This window comes from Brassica rapa, chromosome A03 (assembly GCF_000309985.2).
Source record: "Brassica rapa cultivar Chiifu-401-42 chromosome A03, CAAS_Brap_v3.01, whole genome shotgun sequence".
Lineage (NCBI taxonomy): Eukaryota > Viridiplantae > Streptophyta > Magnoliopsida > Brassicales > Brassicaceae > Brassica > Brassica rapa.
The window spans coordinates 18,901,234-18,922,912 of NC_024797.2; the positions used below are offsets into that span (position 1 = coordinate 18,901,234).

The following is a 21,679-nucleotide window of genomic DNA, read 5'->3' on the forward strand; positions in this document are numbered from 1 at the left end:
TGCATGCAGTAGAATCTCGACAAAAGATCGTAGAGCTAGAGTGAGCAATATTTACAAATGACAACGACGGGTCCGGCGAGGACAAGCTCATTGATGGACGATCTCTTGGGACTCCTTAGAATCCGCATCAAACGTGGCGTTAATCTCGCCGTCCGTGACATCAATAGCAGCGACCCTTACATCGTCGTCAAAATGGGCAAGCAGGTCCATACAATATATCATCGGATATTTACAGCTTCATAATATATCAATCATTACGTGCAAATATTCAATTTATTGGTTTTTTTTTTTTTGTGCAGAAGTTGAAGACTCGTGTCATTAACAAAGACGTAAATCCAGAATGGAATGAAGATCTGACTCTCTCCGTCACAGACCCCAGTCTTACCGTCCTCTTGGTATGTTTTTCATACTAAAGTCATATTCTAGAATATTATACAATTATAATGTTTATATTAAGACCATATGTATAATGTGTAGACGGTGTACGACCACGACATGTTTAGCAAGGACGACAAGATGGGTGATGCAGAGTTCGAGATAAAACCGTATATTGAGGCTTTAAGGATGCAACTTGACGGACTTCCTAGTGGAACCATTGTCACCACGGTTCAGCCAAGTCGTCGCAACTGTCTAGCCGAGGAGTCTAAAGTCACTTGGATCGATGGTAAGCTCGTCCAAGATCTCGTTCTCAGATTACGACACGTCGAATGTGGAGAGGTCGAGGCTCAGCTTCAGTGGATTGACCTCCCTGGCTCCAAGGGTCTATGAAAATGCTCTTTACTAATTACCGTTACTTTTTGAGGTTTTTTTCTTTCAAATTGAATTAAACCTCACAATCACAACAAGTGGCAGAACCATCTTGATGGTATAGTGAATTAGAAGCGTGTATTTGTCCATAAGAATATAAGGATTATTGGATTAAGAACGTTGAGGGAAGTTTTGCCTTTACGGTGATGGAGTCATGGTGGTGGATATTGTCTATGTATATTTGGGTTAGATTTGTGCCTTAAATAAGGCTTTAATTTGATTAACACGAACAACTATTTTTTTGTTTACATCTATATTATTATCTTTTTTAAAAGATTTCGAATATAAAATAACATAATCCTATTGGTTGTTCACCCTAGAGAGTGAACCCAAGAATAAGTCTTATTTTATAAGTTTTTAAATTAAATACATCTTTCTATTTTATAGTTAAACCTACATTAAATCACTAATATTCTTTTCCTTATACTACTATCATCAATACTATTAAAACATAAGCAATTTTTATCTACTTACAAATAGTCTAGGTTGGACCATTATATTTAATTATATTTCATTTTATTTCTACTCATATCTAATTTAATTGTTAAATATACATCATACCTAAAATTAAGGAACTAACTAACTAATCTATTATTTTTAAACTAATAAATTTAATTTATATTAATTCGAAATTCAAATAACTAAGCAATTATATTTTAGTTATTAATGTAATAAATAATATATATATATATATATATATATATATATATATATATATATATCTATTCATTGTATATATACAACTATATATTAATCCAAATGCAAAAAAAAAAACAAATTGTTCAAAACCCTCACCAAATACATAAAAATATAATTTTTATAGTTAGAGTATTAAAATATATATAAATATATATATTATAAAATAAATATTAATCGTAATTATATGATGAAACATGTTACTATTGATAGTTTAATGAATATATTTTTACGGGTTACTCAAACAGACATGTAATATATATATATCAAATATAAACCAATTGAACAAATATACTAACATAAATATATCTTAAAACATTACATTAACATAAATCGAAGCAAGAGACAGAGAGTAAGAGTCAATATTTTAATTGTTTAAAAATAAAATTATATATATTAATTATAAAAATTAAGAACTAAATATATTAAAAATATATATCAAAATTAAAATAATAAATATTTATATTTTTAATGCGAATAATGAAATTAAATTTAAAATTTAAAATAAGCCATAGACAAAACATCAAAAAGTATCGAATAATATGTGAATAACAAAAGTAAACTAACTAAACAAACAATTATATTTTTTTTTGCAAACGTAAATCATTAATTTGTAATAGATGTATACACATTATTGATGCTCAAATATATTTTATTTTTAGTATGCATCCACTCAAAATATTAATCCATTAACAAGATGGAATTTTAGTTGGACTAAAATTGTATTAAAATTGGAATATCAATTTCATAATATATTCACTATTCATCTGAACGTTCATGAATATATATTACAATACTCTAAATATAATAATAAATCAAACCAGATTACATATTGGGTCATCTATCAGTTCAACCGATAACCAGATCTCGGATTTTAGCGGTTGTTACGGGTTTTATAGAATTTTTAAATAACAATTTTTTGTTTGAAAACTAAAATGGATTACATATGAACCACCGAATTTGGCAATTTAACTGCGGGCCGGGTCGGGTTTCAAAACATTGAATATAATGTTTCATTTGTAATATCTAAGTGTATATACAATTAAAATACAAATTTATATCAAATAAATTTGGAATGTTTCGAAAATAATCCCGCGCTTTGAAAGCGCGGGTCAAAATCTAGTTGTTTCCAAACAATATAGTCATTACTTTATACTACTATACATTTTCCCAAACAACATTATAATTAATCTTATGTCCAAACAATATAAAATATTGGAACTTATCTTTTTAATAACCAAATATTTAAATAAATTAAATAATTAAAAAAATATTCAAAAAAATTTATAAAAAACGAAAAATAAATAAAACTTACTTTTACATGTTTAAATACTACAAAAACATTTCAATCAATGATAAATCAATTAAATTAACATATTATTTTATTTATATTTACTACATAATGGTTCTATCATTTATTCAAGTAAGATAACAATTCAATAATAACCATTACATAAAAAATAAATATATAGACATTATACAGTGTACAATAACTATAATAACAAATATAATTATGAAAAAATGTTCAAAATATATGTTATCTAAAGAAAAATGCTTAATACTAATTGTTAACAAAAAGTTTAAAGCGATTATAATATAAATGATTAACAAGAAAATTTACAAAAAACAATTATAATAAAATTAATTAAGTTATATAAAATGGAGTAATATGATCAAGACATTTATAGTTGTTAATCATATCTATTATTTTCTCTATCAAAATTTTGTAAAAATTTCATAATTTAATAAAATTGTAAAACAATAAACTTTAAAATTTGGATTAAAAGGTGACAAATTATGAAACTATAGCAATTTAAATCAAATTGGATACGTTAACATATCGGACATCCATCGGTTCAATTGGTTAGTCTCAAATATAGTGATTTTTATAAATATGGATATTTTTAAGACCTAAATTGAATTATCGAATCACCGGATTAACCGATTTGACTGCGGATTCGGGTCAAATTTAAAAGCATTGATTTAAATGCAAAAAAAATTCAAATAAACAAAATTCTTACAAATTAATAAAATATTTATTAATTATTAGTGAAAATTTTATCATAAAATAATCCGCGCTTGCAAAGCACGGGTCATGATATAGTGATATCCATTATATAGCAATGAGCACACATATTGTGATGCTTGTATGTATAGTATATATCCATATACTTTCAAGAGTTTCACTATTAACGAAAACAATCGTGTATCATATATTTGACAATAATAGGCCTTTTCTACCATTGCATCAGAGGTTCATGTGTAAGCATATAAGAAATACGTGTTTGTTTCTTCAATAATAAGATATCATTCCCGCATGTTATGTGTGGACTCTAACTCTGAGTGTTGATGTATATATATATACATCAGATTTGAAGAATTATTCCGATTTGTTCCGTTCCGTTCCCACCACAGGGTTCAATCTTTGTTTTGTATCACAACTTATTTCAGATTTGAAGAATTATTATCGATACGTATTTGAAACTATTATTATCGATACGTATTTGGTTTTCTTTTGGGTTTGATGTCTGTAAGGTAGCATTGTGGTTGGTGCAACCTGGTTATTCTAATTGAAATGTGGCTATAAGTTGGTCTTTCTGGCTGTGGTTACGGTTTAACCTAATCTGAATTGGGCCATTACTTGATGTGAGATTGTGATGGATTCAAGGCTAAGTCAAATTCTCTCCATCTTTGAATTACACCGTTATTAATTTGGGCTTTTAGGCCTAAAATAATCATCTGTAACTTCTGAAACAAATATTTTTTTTCCCTAAATGAAACGAAAATTCAAAGCTTATAGTTATGGGTGTCAAAGACTCAAAACTAGAGGTGAAAAGAATCTCTAGATTTTTTGAAGTATTCATAATCCCATCCGTTTGGTCCTAGATATCTGATTAGGTTCTATCTGTAACTGCATAGATATTCGTTGGTGTTCGGATAGTGTTTGTATATCCACATTTTTTTATATTTTAAATTTTAAAAAGAATTTATAGATAATATAAATAATAATATTTTATTACAAAAAATAAAAATTTATTTACTTTCTTACTTTAATAACTAAAATAATTATTCAATAAATAAAAATTGGAACTTAGATAAAATTAAATAATTATATAATTTTTATAGAAGTTTTTAAATATATATATAGCATATCGAATTGAATATTCATTCAATATTCGTGAGTTTTTTTTTGAGCAACTCATGAGTTAATTTGTTTTTTATGGATATTGGATATTGACATTGTTTTTTTCGTAGAGTTACAAGGATTTTTTTGTTGAAAAGTCTTATTTAGTATATTTCACAGACTTATATCTAAAGGTTAATATGAATATTTCTATTCTTTATTTAATTAAAATCTCGTGTATGCGGATCAAATCTCAAAACCGGATGTCTAAAACTGCCATCTTAAGTTAACTATTCCTTAAAATCTGTTGTGCCTCAGGTTCAAACCATTTATGATATATAAATTATTCTTTAAATCGAAATATACAAATCTTAACTTTGGACAATGTTAACAAAAAATTGTTTTGTTTAACTGATATATCATAGGGTGGATGTGTTTCCTTTAATTATTTATTCTCAGTCAGCAGATTGAAAATTTGAAACTCCTCTTTACATCTCTATTAACTATCTAAAAATATACATCTCATTGTTGTTCCAAAAAAATAAAACATCTCATTGAGTTAATCAAATTGATATATGTACTTTCACTCGTAGGGAGAAAAAACATTCCACAGCGCATAGCCATAGGACTGTGCAATGTAGACTGTGGATGATTTAAATAAATGCCTTAAATCACACACACAAAGACAAGATTCCTCAGACTCCTATTTAGGTTTTGACCCAACCCTAGCTCTACTACTACACAGACACCTACTATTCTATTTCTGTAATCAACAGTGCCAATTTCAATCTCTTTCAGTCAATTTATTTGCAATATCTATCAATTATCCTATAACCTATCCCAACGGTCAATTAACAGCACAAAACCCACGTTAGATATTATTACATCATTTTAGAAAAAGCCACCACATATCTAGGTAGGCTGATTGAATAAAGTAAAATAAAAATAAATTCGACTACAATAGCTACTTCCCTCGATAGCTAATTAGTAAATTGTATATAATAAATATAACAGAGAATTTGATGCAGTCTTACATTGTCAGAATATTATGTAGTGTCTAATGTGAAAGATCTTTTGTCTGCATGTGTGTATAAATATATACACGTATACATGTGCATATATGTATTATGATGACCTCATGATAGGAGAGATCACTGACAATAATATATAAAGGACTTGAAAATAGGCTTTAATCGTTTTGTTTTGGTAGATTGGTTTGTGAGAGAGAAGAAGAAACCAAGAAGATGAATGAATCACATGACACATTCGACCAAAATTAAATGCAGAGAATAAGAGGAGCGGGTGAGTCACAGCCAAGCCAACCAATGGTCCACCTCAATGCCTGTCACCATTTTGTCCCTAACAGTCTTACCCCTCCTTGTGTCTTGTCAATTCTCTCTATCTCTCTTCTTCTTTTAATTTGTCTCTTCTCTTCCATCGTTGAAAGGGTTCTTCAAATTATCAGTGACTAGTGTCCCTCCACTATTCGTTGATTTCTTTTTTTTTGTTAATATATTAATTAGTTGTCATTTTCATGTTCAAATTAGTAAGCTACTGGATCGACTTCCTGAGATTTTTATTATAAGATGCGTGTATGGGACAGCTTACCACCGCCTTTTTTTTTTCTTCTTCAACAATCTTAATATATTAAATCAGGTTTACTCGATGTATACTAAATCAAGTTTAGTCGATAGAAAAAATATCCGGATGAGTAATTTATATTGGTTTGATGTGATATACATGGGTGAAAAGACAATTATGTGTCTGTGCACTTTTAGCAAGTGAAGCCACACATACGTTAAAATACGAGAAATAAAATGTAATCTATAGGATCGTTTATCTTCAAACCAAAAGAAAGCTGGTAAGAAAAATCTTCAATCATAAATCATGTAATATGCATATTGTATAAGCATAACATAGCCCAAAGAGTTGTCAAAAACCTTGACATTCTCTTTTTCAATAAAGGGTTGAATTAGGAAGGATAAATAAATTATCTACTTTGTGCAAACACAATATAATGTTTCAGGTTTATTTTTGATTGATCTCTCTCCGTGTACATTACTTACATTTGACTCATAAGGATGACTCAGATTTACTAACCGATTTTCAGTTTCCTGTTTTAGACTTCAGCTACAGCCAGGGGATTCTCTAGTTAGAGACAAATACAAATTACATATAGATAAAACCCATTGTTGATTAAAATGTTGCTAATATTTTAAAACAATGTATTCTTTAGAAGAAAGAATCATATATGTGCGCGCCTAGGTGGTGAGATGTTTTGGGTTTTACATAAAAGAAATATGAAACAAGATCGTATGAATTAGCATCACCTTGAAATTAACCGTCATCTTCATGCGATAATAATCTTATCTCAATTGTATACGTTATACGTGGGATTCCACGTTGGCATACATATACTGCATGACATTTTCCCTGATCGTTATGTGATTTTTAAATTCTTATTTCTAGTGGTAGTTATTGCTTTTAAAAAGTAATTAAAGCTTATGCATATAGCACGTCATTGACGATATATATTATGATAAATCCAACAACGCAGACACAGATCTGTATGATCCATGGAAATAACCAAAAGATTACACCGTACGATTACACTCTTTAACATTAACCTTCGTTACAATTCACGAGAAGATTCATGTTTCTTTGTTTCCTAACAACAAAATATATTACTATTGTACGTGTGGTAGTCTGTTGACTGTGTGTGTACCCATTAACATTTATCTGCTTGCTTTTCACTTTCTCGTACAAATTGATTAAAGTTATGTTTTTGCTTACTTCCATGCATGCTCGCAAGAATCACAAAAACACAATCATCATAAAAAGGAGTAAATACAAGAGAGGAAGAAGGAATAATAATGCATCAAAATAAGCCATATACAAACATATGAAACTACTCTCTTATCTTTCTTCTACAACTATTATTAAAGAAAATAGTCGCATTGAATCGTACATAAGAGACATAAAAGAATGAATGAATCTTTTGGAAAAGAAAGGAAAGTGTCGGGGCTTCTTCTATGAATAAGCTATTCAATAATTTTTGTGCTTGTAATTCTATTTTGTCATGTCTCTTGATCTCTCTTCTGAAAGCCACCCTTCTTTCCTTTTCTCACGTTATGTCTCTCATATTTTGTCTTCTCCCCATTTGAAAAATATGGTGGCTAGGTGTTAAGTATAAAAGTCTATACTCAACTGAATACTTCTTATAAAGGTTTGCTCAATCAAATTACAACAATAGAGACGATCTCATACGATCGAATCTCTCACTCTCATACGAGTAAGGATCAAGCTCATACGCTTAGATCAATATTATTGTAAAATGATCGATGATCTCTAACTGCCATTCTACAAATCTATTTATACTCATCCCTCTTTCTTCTGATGATTTCCACGTGTCACTTAAGCTCCTCAGCTCCCTTCTCACTTGCCAGCTCAGCTCCTTTCCACCTTCTTCTCGAATAAGTATGTTTATACCTATCAATACTCCCCCCTTTGAAATTAAGCTTGCCCTCAAGCTTGTATGACGGAAATTGCAGCCTAAACTCCTCCAGCAACATCCACGTATTGTCATGATCCAAACGATCCCTCCATTTCACCAACAACTCTTCCTTGCCAGCCTCCGTGACTCGTGATGCAACGATGTTCTCTGGTTGCAGAACCATATCAGTCAAATCAGAACAAACAGGAGGAATGGCTTGCACAAACTGTCCATGTCCCAGCGCTGCCTTCAATTGCGAGATATGAAACACAGGATGAATACGAGCCTCGTCTGGTAACTTTAATCGATAAGCAACCTTCCCAATGCGCTCACTGATCTCATAAGGCCCAAAATATTTGGCTGCCAGCTTTTGACAGTAACGACGGACCACAGTGTGTTGCCTGAATGGTTTTAGCTTCAAATATACCCAATCCCCTACTGCAAAACTCAACTCTCTACGATGCTTATCCGCACTTGCTTTCATCAAATGTTGAGCACGCAGCAAATGCTGCTGAATCTGAACCAACATCGCATCACGTTCGCGTAAAGCCATCTCCAAATCATAATTGTTCGTTGAACCTTCTTCAAAACGAACAATAGCTGGTGGCTCCCTACCATAAACCACTTGAAAAGGAGTAGCTTTCAAAGCTGTATGAAAAGATGTATTGTACCATAGTTCAGCCCAAGATAAAAATTTGTGCCACGTTCTTGGATGACTGGACGCAAAACACCTGAGATACGTCTCCATACATCTGTTTAACACTTCCGTTTGGCCATCCGTTTGTGGGTGAAAAGCTGTGCTGTACTTGAGTTTAGTTCCCGAAGCTCTGAACAAATCCTTCCAAAACGAACTCAAGAACACTCGATCTCTGTCAGAGACAATTGAACGCGGAAAACCATGATGCTTAACAACCTCAGAAACGAATTTTGAAGCCACCTCTACCGCAGTAAACGGGTGTTTCAGTCCAACGAAGTGAGCATATTTGCTAAGCCGATCAACCACCACCATGATCACATTAACCCCTTGAGAACCTGGAAGCCCTTCCACGAAATCCATTGACACATCTTCCCAAATACGATTCGGAATGGGTAATGGCTGCAACAATCCTGCTGGTGCTAGTGTAGAATATTTGTGAGTTTGGCAAATGTTACACTCAGAAACATACTTCTGCACCCTCTGATACAGACCCTCCCAATGAAACATCGACTGAATCCGCTTAACTGTTTTTAGAACTCCTGAGTGTCCTCCTTGTTGACCATCGTGATATTCTGATAACAGTAGTGGAATGGAGGCTGAATCCTTTGGTATGACCAATCTGCGTTTGTACCAGAGCTTTCCATCAATCACTCTAAACTTGTCATTAACAATTTTGCCTTCCTTAATCCACTGAATTTTCTTCTGAATCTCTACACACGCTTCAATCTCCTTATATATATCCTCCACTTGAAGTGCTGCTGGTATAGTAAGAGCCAACAACAGCGAACTCATCTCTCTCACCACGTTCCTCTCAATCCTTGATAAACCATCCGCTGCCTTATTATCACAACCTGGCCTGTACACGATGATAAAATCAAAGCCCAATAACTTCGTCAGCCAGCGATGATATTCCATATTTACCTCCTTCTGTTCCAACAGGTATTTTAAGCTTCGATGATCTGTATGAACCACAAACTGACGCCCCAACAAGTAGTGCTTCCATTTCTGAACCGCCAAAACCACTGCCATCAGCTCGCGTTCATAAGCTGGTTTCAACTGCTCTCTCTCTGTTAAACCGTGACTGAAGAACGCAATTGGTTTACCATCCTGCATCAATACAGCCCCTACGCCAAAGCCTGATGCATCTGACTCAATAACAAAAGGTTTTTCAAAGTTTGGTAAAGCTAGAACCGGTGCTTCTACCATTGCTTTCTTAAGTGAATCAAACGCCAACTCTGCTTCTTTAGACCACTGAAAACCGTCCTTTTTTAGTAATTCTGTCAATGGTCTTGCGATCGAACCATAACCTTTCACATAATGCCTGTAATAGCCTGTTAGTCCCAAAAATCCTCTCAATTGTTTCACTGATTTCGGCAATGGCCACTCTTTCATACACTGGGTTTTGATCGCATCAGTCGCTACGCCGTTCTTGGATATGATATGACCCAAATACTCAATCTGCTGAAGACCAAACGAACACTTCTTACGGTTAGCCAGCAACTTATGCTCCTGTAACACTGAAAGTACCAGCCGTAAATGTTCAGCGTGTTCCTCGACAGTCTTACTGTATATTAGCACATCATCAAAGAATACGAGAACGAATTTTCGAAGATATGGCTTGAAAATGGAGTTCATCAATGCTTGGAATGTAGCCGGCGCATTTGTGAGTCCAAATGGCATCACTAGGAACTCATAATGCCCTTCTACTGTCCTGAAAGCAGTCTTTGGGATGTCTTCTTCTTGCATACGGATTTGATGATAGCCCGAGCGTAAGTCCAGCTTAGAAAAAACGGAGGCGCCATACAACTCATCCAATAGTTGATCAATTACAGGAATTGGGAATTTATCCGGTATCGTAGCCTTGTTCAATGCCCTGTAATCAATACAAAACCTCCATGATCCGTCTTTCTTTTTTACCAACAAAACTGGACTTGAGAACGGACTTGTGCTCTCTCTGATTATCCCTGCTTCCAACATTTCGCAGACCATTTGTTCCATCACCACCTTAGTGTTGTGTGGGTAACGATATGGTCTCACAGAGATAGCAGTCACCCCTGGTTTGAGATTGATCGCATGATTCTTTCCTCTAAAAGGAGGCAAAGCCGTCGGCAATGCAAACACCTGATCAAACTCAGCCAGTACGTCTAACAGCTTATCCGGAATCATAGGATCGGTTGATGTTACCCCACTAGAGATAGTGAAAAGCTCTTCTCTTCCTTTTACTACCTTAGTAGAAATAGGAGACAAAGACTTCATAGAGAGCTTGGAAGTGTGGAGTGATGGATCCCCGAACAATGTCACTTTAACTCCTCCATGAATAAAGGACAGTTCTTGTTCCTTCCAATCCACCTCACATCTTCCTAAGGTCTCGAGCCATTGAATGCCTAAAATAACATCAACCATTCCGAGTTCCAAAGCTATAAAATCTGATGTGAAAGTCGCATCTGCTAGTTGGAACGAAACCTCTCTGCACACGCCCAAACTGTTGACTGAGGCTCCATTTCCTAGCAAGATGTCGAAACTTGTTTCTGCACAAACTTTCAACTTAAGTTTCGTCACAATCGATGGAGTAATGAAATTGTGAGATGCCCCACTGTCTAGCATCACTATCACATCAGTCTTCTGAATCTTTCCATATAACTTGGTGGTCTTTGGCGAACCAACACCCAAATACGAGTTTAATGACAATGTGCATAACTCTTGCATCTGAGCCTCAAAGAAGAACTCTTCTCCGTCGTCCTCTTGATCCTCCACGACTTCCATTTGTAACCCGTTGAGTGTAGTCATCACTCTTACATCTTTATTTGGACATTTGTGAGCTCTTGTCCATCCCTTAGCTCCACATTTGAAACAAATGAATTCTTTACGCATCCTGTCCAATTCTTCATTAGTGTATTTCTTCACTTTACTCTCATTACTACTGCTATTCTCACTCTCCTTCTTTTGTTGAGCGGTCGTAGAAGAAGATCCTCCCGCACTCGTAAACTTATTCTCACTATCAACATATCTTCTGTGAGAATTGTAATGGGACGAAGACCTTAGTGGGTTGTGTTGATGCTGCTTGTGCTCGATCTTGTCATGTTTAGTTGCTTCACTCACCACCTTGCAAAAGGCACTAGACTCCATTCTCAACACAGCAGCAATATGATTTTCCAATCCCACTGGCTCCTTTATTCTTATCACTTCCTTCATCTCTTGGTTGAGCCCCGTGTAAAAAATCTTGATCAAAAGATTATCATCCAATCCTTTAACCAACCCTGACAATTCTTCAAACTCCGAGATGTAATCGCTTACAGACCCCGTCTGTTTGATAGAAAACAAGCGTATTTCTGGTTCTTCTTCAATAGATTCAGCAAATCTCAATACCAATTTCTCTTTGAACTCCCTCCAATCTCTGAATCCTCTTCTTTTCAACTCCCATCCAAACCATTTCTTCACCTTTCCTTCCAGACTCAGCCCCACCAATTCCAACCTTTCTGTGTCATCATACTTCCCAATACTAAACCAACGTTCGACCTCCGTAATCCAAACGTAAGGTTGCTTCCCGGAGAACAGTGGCATTTCAATCTTTCGCAGCATCGATTCTCTGTTTGCAAGATTCATATCACCAGATCGATAACCTAGCACTCGTTCCTCCGGATTTCGTTCCCAGTTCGAGTGATATACCTGAGGATTAGATGATCTTGGATCGTGATGAGGACGATCGTCGTTGCGATTGTTTGACTTCTCCAAGATCTGTAAGATAGAACCGAGTCGTTGATTGAGCTCCTCGAATCGAGCATCTGCTTCTTTTCTTGCGCGATTCAATCGAATGTAGCCTCCTTTCAAGAACTCTAGATCCATATCTTGCAACTCGTTATCGGTTTCCTCCTCCGTTTCGTCTCGCGACGGACTGGGCTCCCCAACTTTCGCCTTCGACATTCTTACGATTTCGCCGGTAAACTTCTCTTCGCCGGAACTACTCTCCGCAGCTCAAATCAAGCTCCGATCAGCTCGATTCCCACCGTCGCGTCGTAACGAACACGCTCACCGCACCAATTGTTAAGTATAAAAGTCTATACTCAACTGAATACTTCTTATAAAGGTTTGCTCAATCAAATTACAACAATAGAGACGATCTCATACGATCGAATCTCTCACTCTCATACGAGTAAGGATCAAGCTCATACGCTTAGATCAATATTATTGTAAAATGATCGATGATCTCTAACTGCCATTCTACAAATCTATTTATACTCATCCCTCTTTCTTCTGATGATTTCCACGTGTCACTTAAGCTCCTCAGCTCCCTTCTCACTTGCCAGCTCAGCTCCTTTCCACCTTCTTCTCGAATAAGTATGTTTATACCTATCACTAGGCTTCCTATTACATTCGGTAGTTATATTTATCTATATAGTGTGCTATAAAGGAAATTTTTTTTCAAATATTAGGTTTTAATGAAAATTATAGTTGGCCTTTCCTCTATCTTTCTGTTAATGAGGTTTGCCTTTACTATCATTAAACTTTCAAATCATCCGGCAAATCTCAATTTTCTACATTTCACCAAGACTTTCTATTTTTTAAAATATATTCTTTAATCAAAATTTAGGCTAATTTGGAACTTTTTAGATCAGAGATATACTAGTAAACAAATAGTTGGTTCATGATTTGGAATTTATGTTTCAATTGCTTATTTACACAATATACTTTTTCTTGTTTCTCAAGTTAGATATTTGTTAGAGGTGGATTTAGCATTCCGAATTAAACACTAGGCTGAAATCAACATCAACTGTATTTAAGCATTGCATATTCAGTTAATGCAAATCAATTGTGAGTTATGAACCCTAAAACTAAAACAAATGACTCACACAAAATTATCTTATGAATGATAAATATATTTAGTATAAACTGGTTCGAACATCCGATTTGGTACCGGAGTTACAATGAACTTTGGTTTGTGCTTTATCCGGTTACACATAATGTTCATTAAATTATTTTACCTATAAACACAAATACAAAATAGGGACCTTGAATATGAGAAGAATAGTTTATATATAAATAGCAAATGTAAAGGCATTTTGTTGGCATGCGAGTGAAGAGAAAACAAAACAAGTCCAAAACCAAATTCCTCCCACTTTCTTAGTCACTTCTACATCAACCCAATTCTTTTTGTCTCTCGCACATTTATAACTCAAAGATACGCATGCTAAGATTGAGACATATACAGTATTACAGATCTATGTTTGTGTGTACATATACTAAGTAAATATTTCGTGATATGTAGTCTCATTTTCTTATAATTTATATTGTAGTTACGCCTTAAAAACTGTATATTAACGACGAGTTCCCATTGTGATAAGACTTGATATCATCACCAAATACACTCAGTCACCAACCAAATCATCATCACCAAATACACTTCTCAGTCACCAACCAAATCAAGCAAGTTTTCTAATCCAAAACCTTAACTCACCACATCCACACAAAATGATAAATTAATGGGAAAATCACATGTATCTGTATTCTTTTTAGTTTAAGTTTTGCTCGAGTCGTTTTAACATTTAAAGAGAATGGTCCAAAGTGAATTTCAAGGCAAACGCTTATGATTAACATCAACACCATAAAGACACGCCTGCCCTCACTCCCAAACAAATCCCTAGCTCGCTATAACTTGATTAGTTAATTAATCTAGTAATATGATAACACAAAAACATGTTTCTCTTGAAAAATATCATGTAGTACTAGTTCTTCAATGGAAGAAACTCGTAGAAACATTGAATGCCACTCTCCTTCTCTTTCCCATCATCGCCACCATTGCTACAAAACCCCTCTTTTCTCAATGGAAACAGCTCTAGTGTCTGTTCTTGATGTTCCAATTCACCGTTTGAGCAATCTTCATGTTGTTCTTGATCTTTATTATCATCACAAGCCTCTGTGTTCCTTGCTCCTCTTGTCCTCAGAAATGAAGGTGAAAATGTGACTGTATCTTTAGCAGCGGGAACGTTACTGTTGCTAGTGGACAAGTTTAAAGAAACTGTAGTGGAATTGAGATTGAGTTGGTGATTATTATGCTGTTGTTGTGAAGAAGGGTAGAGTCCAGGTGGTAGCTGCATCATATGCCACCTGGCATTTCTCACAGGAAAGCTTTGTATCTCGTCTCCTCCATGACGACCATTGCGTTTCGTTGCTACCATCGCTATTGAGACAGGCTCCTCCTGATGATGATGGTCATGAGGTTTCTGATATGCAAAAAAGAAAAAAGAAAGAGAAATGCGATACTTTAAAATTTTTGAATTGTCAATTAGCATTGGAAAATGTAAAACTTGGTAACAAATAAGTCAAAATCATGGCAAAGCGACAAACTTTTTGCTTAAAAAACGAATCACACAGACGCAAGAATAATCTGCGAAAGCAAATTCCAGAAAGGGACAGCGCCAAGGAGAGTGAAACCGTTAAAGAGCAGGGTCAAAGCGGTCTTTTCAAGCATGTATTGATGTAAAAAAGCTCTCTAATATATTGAAATACAGCAAAAGCACAAGAAGAAAACAAAAATAATAGATCTTACGTAGCAGCTGTCCCGACAGAAAGGAAAGTGTATGCAGCTTTTTGGATCAATTCATTATTTTTTAGAAAAACAAAATACTCAATAAAATACTAATAATATAATTTATCTGCTAACAAAAATACTTATTTTTGCATTTCCCAATAAGCTAACTATTTTTGGTATTTTCCGCTGCCACATATATCTTCTCTCCATCATATCTTTGCCTTTGTTTTCATTTGCAAAAATTACCCAAACATCCAAAAAAGGAATGCAATTATTCATAAATAGATTCTCTTTGTAATCATGTGCCAATTATACCATACCATGAACCCTTAATTACATTCCCTTTCATGTCCCCATTAGACATTAATATATAATATAATGAGTAGAAACAAACAATCATATGTATGCCATGCACATATATACCTCTTGTTGTGTGTCGCATCCGACCGAACATATCCAGTTCTTGGTATGTTCAACCTTGTAACCTGTAATATTTCAAATAAAAAAACTAAGTCAAGATTTAACTGTTTGAAGTATATGTCATATTCTGTTTCTAAAGTTATGGTCTCTCACCTTTTGAATCTTTCTTGTCGAATCCTTGGTTTGAGACAAGACTCGTTGTCGTAACGACTGATTCATCGTGGCCATTTTCCATTTGTCGTCGACGCTTCTGGCGTTCGCGAGCTTTGTGGTTTTGGAACCAATAGAAAACATTTTTGCCTTCTATCTTCCCGTACCGTCGTAGCTGCGCGGTGATTTGTTGGATATGGTCGGCCGAAGGAGTTCTTGTTCCTTGTTGGTAAAGCTCTTCAAGAGCCTTTAACTGATCCGGTGTCGGATTCCACCGTGAGCTCACCATTGCTGGTGGATGTTGAGGCTCTGAGTTTAGCATCATCAACTCCCTCTTGTTCTGCTCCGCCGTCATTGTTGTCACCACTGCTTTACAAATCATAACAACCAAGAAAATGAGCATTAACTTTTCTCTAGATGCGGTAAAATTATAGAAAATATAACTACTAAGAAAATGAGCATTAATCGAAACTAGAAAGAGAACTATATATTTTGTGGGGGAGAAAGAGAGATATACCCATATTAAAGCGGTGGTCGGAGTTGGTGTTTCCGGTGGCGGTGGGGCAAGAAGAGAGGCGAGGGATGAGAGGACGAAGCTTTCTTCCTCCGTTGAAAGAATCTGCACCTCCTTCGTTGTAACCCATCATCCACATTTTGAACCTTTTTAATTTTATATATGTATAACCGAGCTGAGAGACAGATAGCAAGTGAATATTAGGGCTTTGTTTATTTATCGAAATTTAGGAGATGTGAATGATATCTTTGAATGAGGAAATTGACAAATAGTAGAAAGTGTTATTGGCTGTTTTTAGTTTGGGTATGAAGTAGAGTGATAATGTTGAGATATCTTTTGTGTGAATGTGAGAATGGGAGCATGCAAATGAGGTTTTCATAAGCACACATATATGTATGTATATATAGTAGTACCGAGATATATATTTTTCTATATATTTTTTTTTTCTTTTGCAAATTAACATTCTCCACATGGATAGAATCATATATTTTATATGCTTTGTTTTATTCCTTTTATTTTATAAATTCTCCACCAAATTTCAAAAACAATTACATTTTTATATAAAAAGAATTACAACGTATATAATTGAATTATTTTTGAACAAAGCAAAACATAATACAATTGTTTTCCATGTTGAATGTATTGTATGATATTATATACTATTAAGCCCGAATTTAATACATCATATCATTGTAGGATTACTACTTCGTTAGGGCATGATTAACCCCGGTCTTTTAGCCGGAGTTCTTAACTCATGATTTGATATTTATTTTTTTACACTTTTCGATTAAGTAACAGCTTTTATATCTCTTATTTAAGAGACGATTCTTAGTTTTTTTTAGTTAAAATCTAAAAAAAACTAAGAACCGTCTCTTAGCTGAAAGTAAGAATCCTAGTTAAGAGACTGAGAATAATCATGGTCTTATGGTTATGGCTTGTTTATTACTTATTTATTGACAAAGGGTTTATTAGGCTTTGCTTATTTGATGTATAGTTTATTTTCGAACCTATAAGAAATTACAGTTCAGGAGTGCTTATGTAAATGGTACTATGGCTGGTATGCTATGTTAAAGCAAAATATTATAGGGAAACATATTTTTGGCTGTGTTACACAGGTACAAAATAGATCAAGATAAAAGTTGTAAGTTGATACGTAAGTAAACATGTTGTTTGTTTTTGTGAATTTATATAAAGTAAAACTTTCTTCTTTTTTCACAGAGAAAATTTTATCCTCAAATTATTTTTGATCGTATTTGCTCTTTCATTTCTTCCATTTTTAATTACTCTATAGTAACTACAATGTTCACCAATCATACTCTATATGTAGTACAAATATACTATTGATTAGTTTGCAGATGAGTACACTTAAGCACAAAATTGACATATTCCAAGAGGAACACAGAACACTACTAAGTAGGATTCAATAAATGCACTGATTATATTGTCTCTTTGGGAACATCCTATAAAATCAAAACCATACATCAAAAAAAGGAACATCATGACCACTACTACTACGTAAGAATTACAAGCACAAACAGAGAAATGCGTTCTGATTGACCGATTTAGGATTTCCCTAAACTAATTCTGGAATGATGTAACTATATTCTTAGTTTAGTATATATATCATATTAATAGCTACTAGAATGTAGTTTTATTATGAAAGAAAATTGAAAGGAAGAGGTTGAGATTGACTGGTAAGAGGAGAGAGATAGCGTGGAATTCTGGGGATATGAATGATATGGGGAGATGTGAAGGAGCTTAAAACGACGTGACATTCTCCCATCTCTCCCCATCACTCCTTTTCTTTCATTCTTTATTTTCCAACTATACTTCAATTTTTTTTGGTTTATACGAAATATAAGAGATAAATGAATGTGTGTGTGGTGGCTTTCACTATTATTCTTGTGCTCAACTGCCCCATTGCTTTGTCTCTTTACACTCTTCACCTCATCTCCTTTGTCTCTCTCAAACCCACTTTTCCATAAAACCCTTTTCTTCTCTTTGGGATCTTAAATCTCCCTTTTCTGTCTTTTCCCAAGCCCTAATCCATTTGATTTTCTCGATTTTTGGAAAGCTATAATATATCTTAATCCTTACTTTGTGAAAGATATGCTAATAATTTCATGTCTTTTCTTTACTGGTTTTAGTGATCATGTGATGGAACAATATATTAGACCCTTTCTAAATTTCTAATCCACCTATATTTTTTCTTTTTATAATAAAGAAATTTTAAAATGAAGATCACTAATAAATGAATTCTAATAAATTCATTTATTATAGTAAAAGATAGAGGTGAGCTGGAGATACTTTTATATGTTACTACAGTGTGCCTCGTTTGATGAGATTTAGCTATACCCCTTGTTTGATGAGATTTAGCTATATGTTACTACAGTGTACCTCGTTGTTATAGTGATTATTGTAGACGACCTGTATTTTTTGTTGGGATGAATAAAATCTCCCAAACTCAATAAAATGGATTTCTTAGAAAATCGCCTTCACTTGTTGAACTAAAGTAATGAATTACTAAGCTAAGTCTTTTGTATATGTTTCCTACGCTATATAAATACGGGTTCCATTTAAAAAGTACAAGTGCTTGCATACTGAAGATTTGAAATAAAATGTAACTTTATATGTACACACACGTATATACATATTGGAAAATTCCATAAAAATATCCTAATTAAATTTTATTAAACTTTTTAATAACTAAACTTTTTAGGTACCCAGTTTAATACTCCAATTAATTATTTTATTCATTTTAATGCACAAACTTTTAAAATTGTGCCCCGTTTAATACTCAAACTTTGTTTATATAATTGAAAATACTAATAATAAGGTAAATAAATTAGTGAGAAAATTTTAAAATTAGTTTTGAAGGAAAATAAATAAATTTGTTTTTTATTTCAGAAAACAAACTAACTTCTATATTTAAAACTTACAAATTTTATTACAAAATTTAAGGTTATACACAATTTATTTACTTTTATTTCTCAAACAGAAAATAAAATTATAATTTTCTGAATTTTTTGGTAAATTTTATAGATTTTTTAAATTTCATTTGAAATCTATAAGTATTTTTAATTAAAATAAATAATGTTTGGGTATTAAAATGAGCATAGTCCTAAAAGATTGCTTATTAAAATGAACAATATAATTAGTTGGAGTATTAAACTTGGTAACAAAAAAGTTTGGGTGTTAAAAAGCTTAACAAAATTTAGTTGAGATATTTTTATGGAATTTTTATTTCTATTATTTCCTAGAATAATTCTTAATTAATCAAGAAGAAAAATTACATCATCTCTACATTAAATGGGTTGGGCTTATATATATCAACAACACTTTAGGCCCAATATATGGAGCAGTAAAAGGAAGGAGAAACTTCTGTAATTTTGTTATCATATAAAAAACAGATGCACTCGACTCAAAGTTATGCTCTTCGTCCCTCTCGCCTGCAAGCCAGAGAAAAAAGGCTTCTATAACACCTTGTTCTTCTCTAAATCCATCTACTCCTCATCTGCCTCCCTATTCCAGCTGCAGAAAACTGATGATCATGTTGTTGAACTTGGAATACACTCGTACGAAGAAGATGATGCAATAGAAGCAGAAGACCGTCGACGCAGTGTATAACTCATAGAGCTTACTGGACAAGACGGGTACACAGTATCTGAAGGTGGGTGTATGAGAGCTTATCAGTTGCTAGTTGATGACATGGAACTTTAACTACTATTATGTACGTTAGTTGTTCAAGCTCCATAAGGGAGATGAAGCTATGCGTGGGTTGTTAAAGCTTCAGAGAGCTCAGATACTTGAATACTGAGAAAGAGAGAGACAGTGAAAATGGTAGTTAAGAGACATCAATCCAGACAGCTGTTCTTAACATATACAAACACAAAGCAGTACAGACAGAACAATCTATGACACCGAAAACAGAACCAACCATTAGACCATGGTTTTTAACTAGTTCCACCACCACTCTGCTGATGACCCTGAGACTCCCAAAAGAGTCTAACAGTCGAATAGATAAGAGACGGCTCAACCATCGCGCCATTACCATAGTCACCACAAGCCAACCTCTTCTTGATCGGAGGAATAAGTGTGATTCCAAGCTCATCAAGCGACAAAAGATGCCTCTCCGTAAAAGGATTGTTCCACATCAAAGTATTCATAGCCGGCGCAACGAAAAGCGGTTTGCTATAATCCCAAGCTCGAATGATACAAGTCAGAAGATTATCACACATCCCACCAGCTATCTATAAAAAACACAAAAAATGATGTGTGGTTTTCTAATGAAACTTATACATAAGGCTCTGAATAGTAAAATACGATCCAAATCGAGCAGTTAGTAGTAACAAAAATCTCTATTTGTAAATTTTTGTTACTATTATAACCACAACTTATAAACAAGGCTCCGAATGGTAACATAATAAACTAAATCGAAGCTAATAGTAACAAAAATTTCTATCTGTATTTTTTTTTTGTTACTATTATAACCACAACTTATAAACAAGGCTCCGATCCAAATGGTAACAGATTAAACCAAATCACACCGAAGTTAATAGTAACAAAAATCTCTATCTGTAAATTTTTGTTACTATTATAACCGCAGCCATTTGGATCCTTAGATTGTTTTTTTTATTTTACCTTGGCTAAAGTGTTAGCAGACAAAGGAGCGATGACCATGACGTCAGCCCAGCGTCTGAGCTCGATGTGAAGCACGGGATCGCCGATCTTGTTCCAGCTCGACCACTCTTCTTCGTCTGTGTAGAGAGTCACTTCCGGTGGGAGAGAGAGCTTGTCGAGGAAGTGGAGAGACGACTTCGAGACGACGGCTCTCACTTCCGCCCATTCTGTGAAGCAGTGGCAGAGGTTGCCGAATTTGATGGCGGCGACGCTTCCGCTTGCTGCGAGGAGTACACGTGGCTTTCTAGGGGAGGGTTGCACTTCCATGTCGTCTCTGTCTCTTTTCCCATTCTCCATGGCTCTTTTTGAAATCCCTAACAGATCTGGGAATTGGAGAATTGAGGAAGATGATGGATGATTAGGCTTACGGTTTTTGATTTAACCCATAGCGAACCGAACCGAACCGGTCTATTCATTTATTGGTTATGTACCGATTGGTACGTTTTAAAATTAATTCTTGTTCTGTTTGACAATCGGTTAATTCAGTTATTGTTTTTTTAAGTTTCAGATCAAACCAGTTTATACCAATATTTCAATCCGAACTAGTATAACAACCGAAATTACACAAACTT

General features: G+C 34.1%; 3 protein-coding genes across 4 annotated transcripts; 1 reads left to right on the top strand and 2 right to left on the bottom strand.

Annotated features, from left to right (window-relative positions):
• Positions 1 to 11: 11 nt before the first annotated feature.
• Positions 12 to 996, top strand: LOC103859735 (protein C2-DOMAIN ABA-RELATED 4). Its single transcript, XM_009137313.3, has 3 exons — positions 12 to 204; positions 300 to 395; positions 478 to 996. The coding sequence occupies exons 1-3, from the start codon at positions 58 to 60 to the stop codon at positions 766 to 768; spliced, it is 534 nt and encodes a 177-aa protein (XP_009135561.2). The 5' UTR covers positions 12 to 57; the 3' UTR covers positions 769 to 996.
• Positions 997 to 14,459: 13,463 nt separating this feature from the next.
• Positions 14,460 to 19,993, bottom strand: LOC103859737 (WUSCHEL-related homeobox 1). Of its 2 annotated transcripts, none has more exons than XM_009137316.2 (4): positions 16,431 to 19,993; positions 15,917 to 16,279; positions 15,767 to 15,828; positions 14,460 to 15,035 (listed from the first exon to the last, which is right to left on the bottom strand). In XM_009137316.2, the coding sequence occupies exons 1-4, from the start codon at positions 16,564 to 16,566 to the stop codon at positions 14,538 to 14,540; spliced, it is 1,059 nt and encodes a 352-aa protein (XP_009135564.1). In that variant the 5' UTR covers positions 16,567 to 19,993; the 3' UTR covers positions 14,460 to 14,537. The 2 variants fall into 2 exon arrangements, with proteins under 2 accessions (XP_009135564.1, XP_009135563.1); XM_009137315.2 differs by having other exon boundaries at positions 15,917 to 16,282.
• Positions 19,994 to 20,230: 237 nt separating this feature from the next.
• On the bottom strand, positions 20,231 to 21,462 carry LOC103859738 (phosphopantothenoylcysteine decarboxylase). Its single transcript, XM_009137317.3, has 2 exons — positions 21,069 to 21,462; positions 20,231 to 20,677 (listed from the first exon to the last, which is right to left on the bottom strand). The coding sequence occupies exons 1-2, from the start codon at positions 21,402 to 21,404 to the stop codon at positions 20,381 to 20,383; spliced, it is 633 nt and encodes a 210-aa protein (XP_009135565.1). The 5' UTR covers positions 21,405 to 21,462; the 3' UTR covers positions 20,231 to 20,380.
• Positions 21,463 to 21,679: the final 217 nt, after the last annotated feature.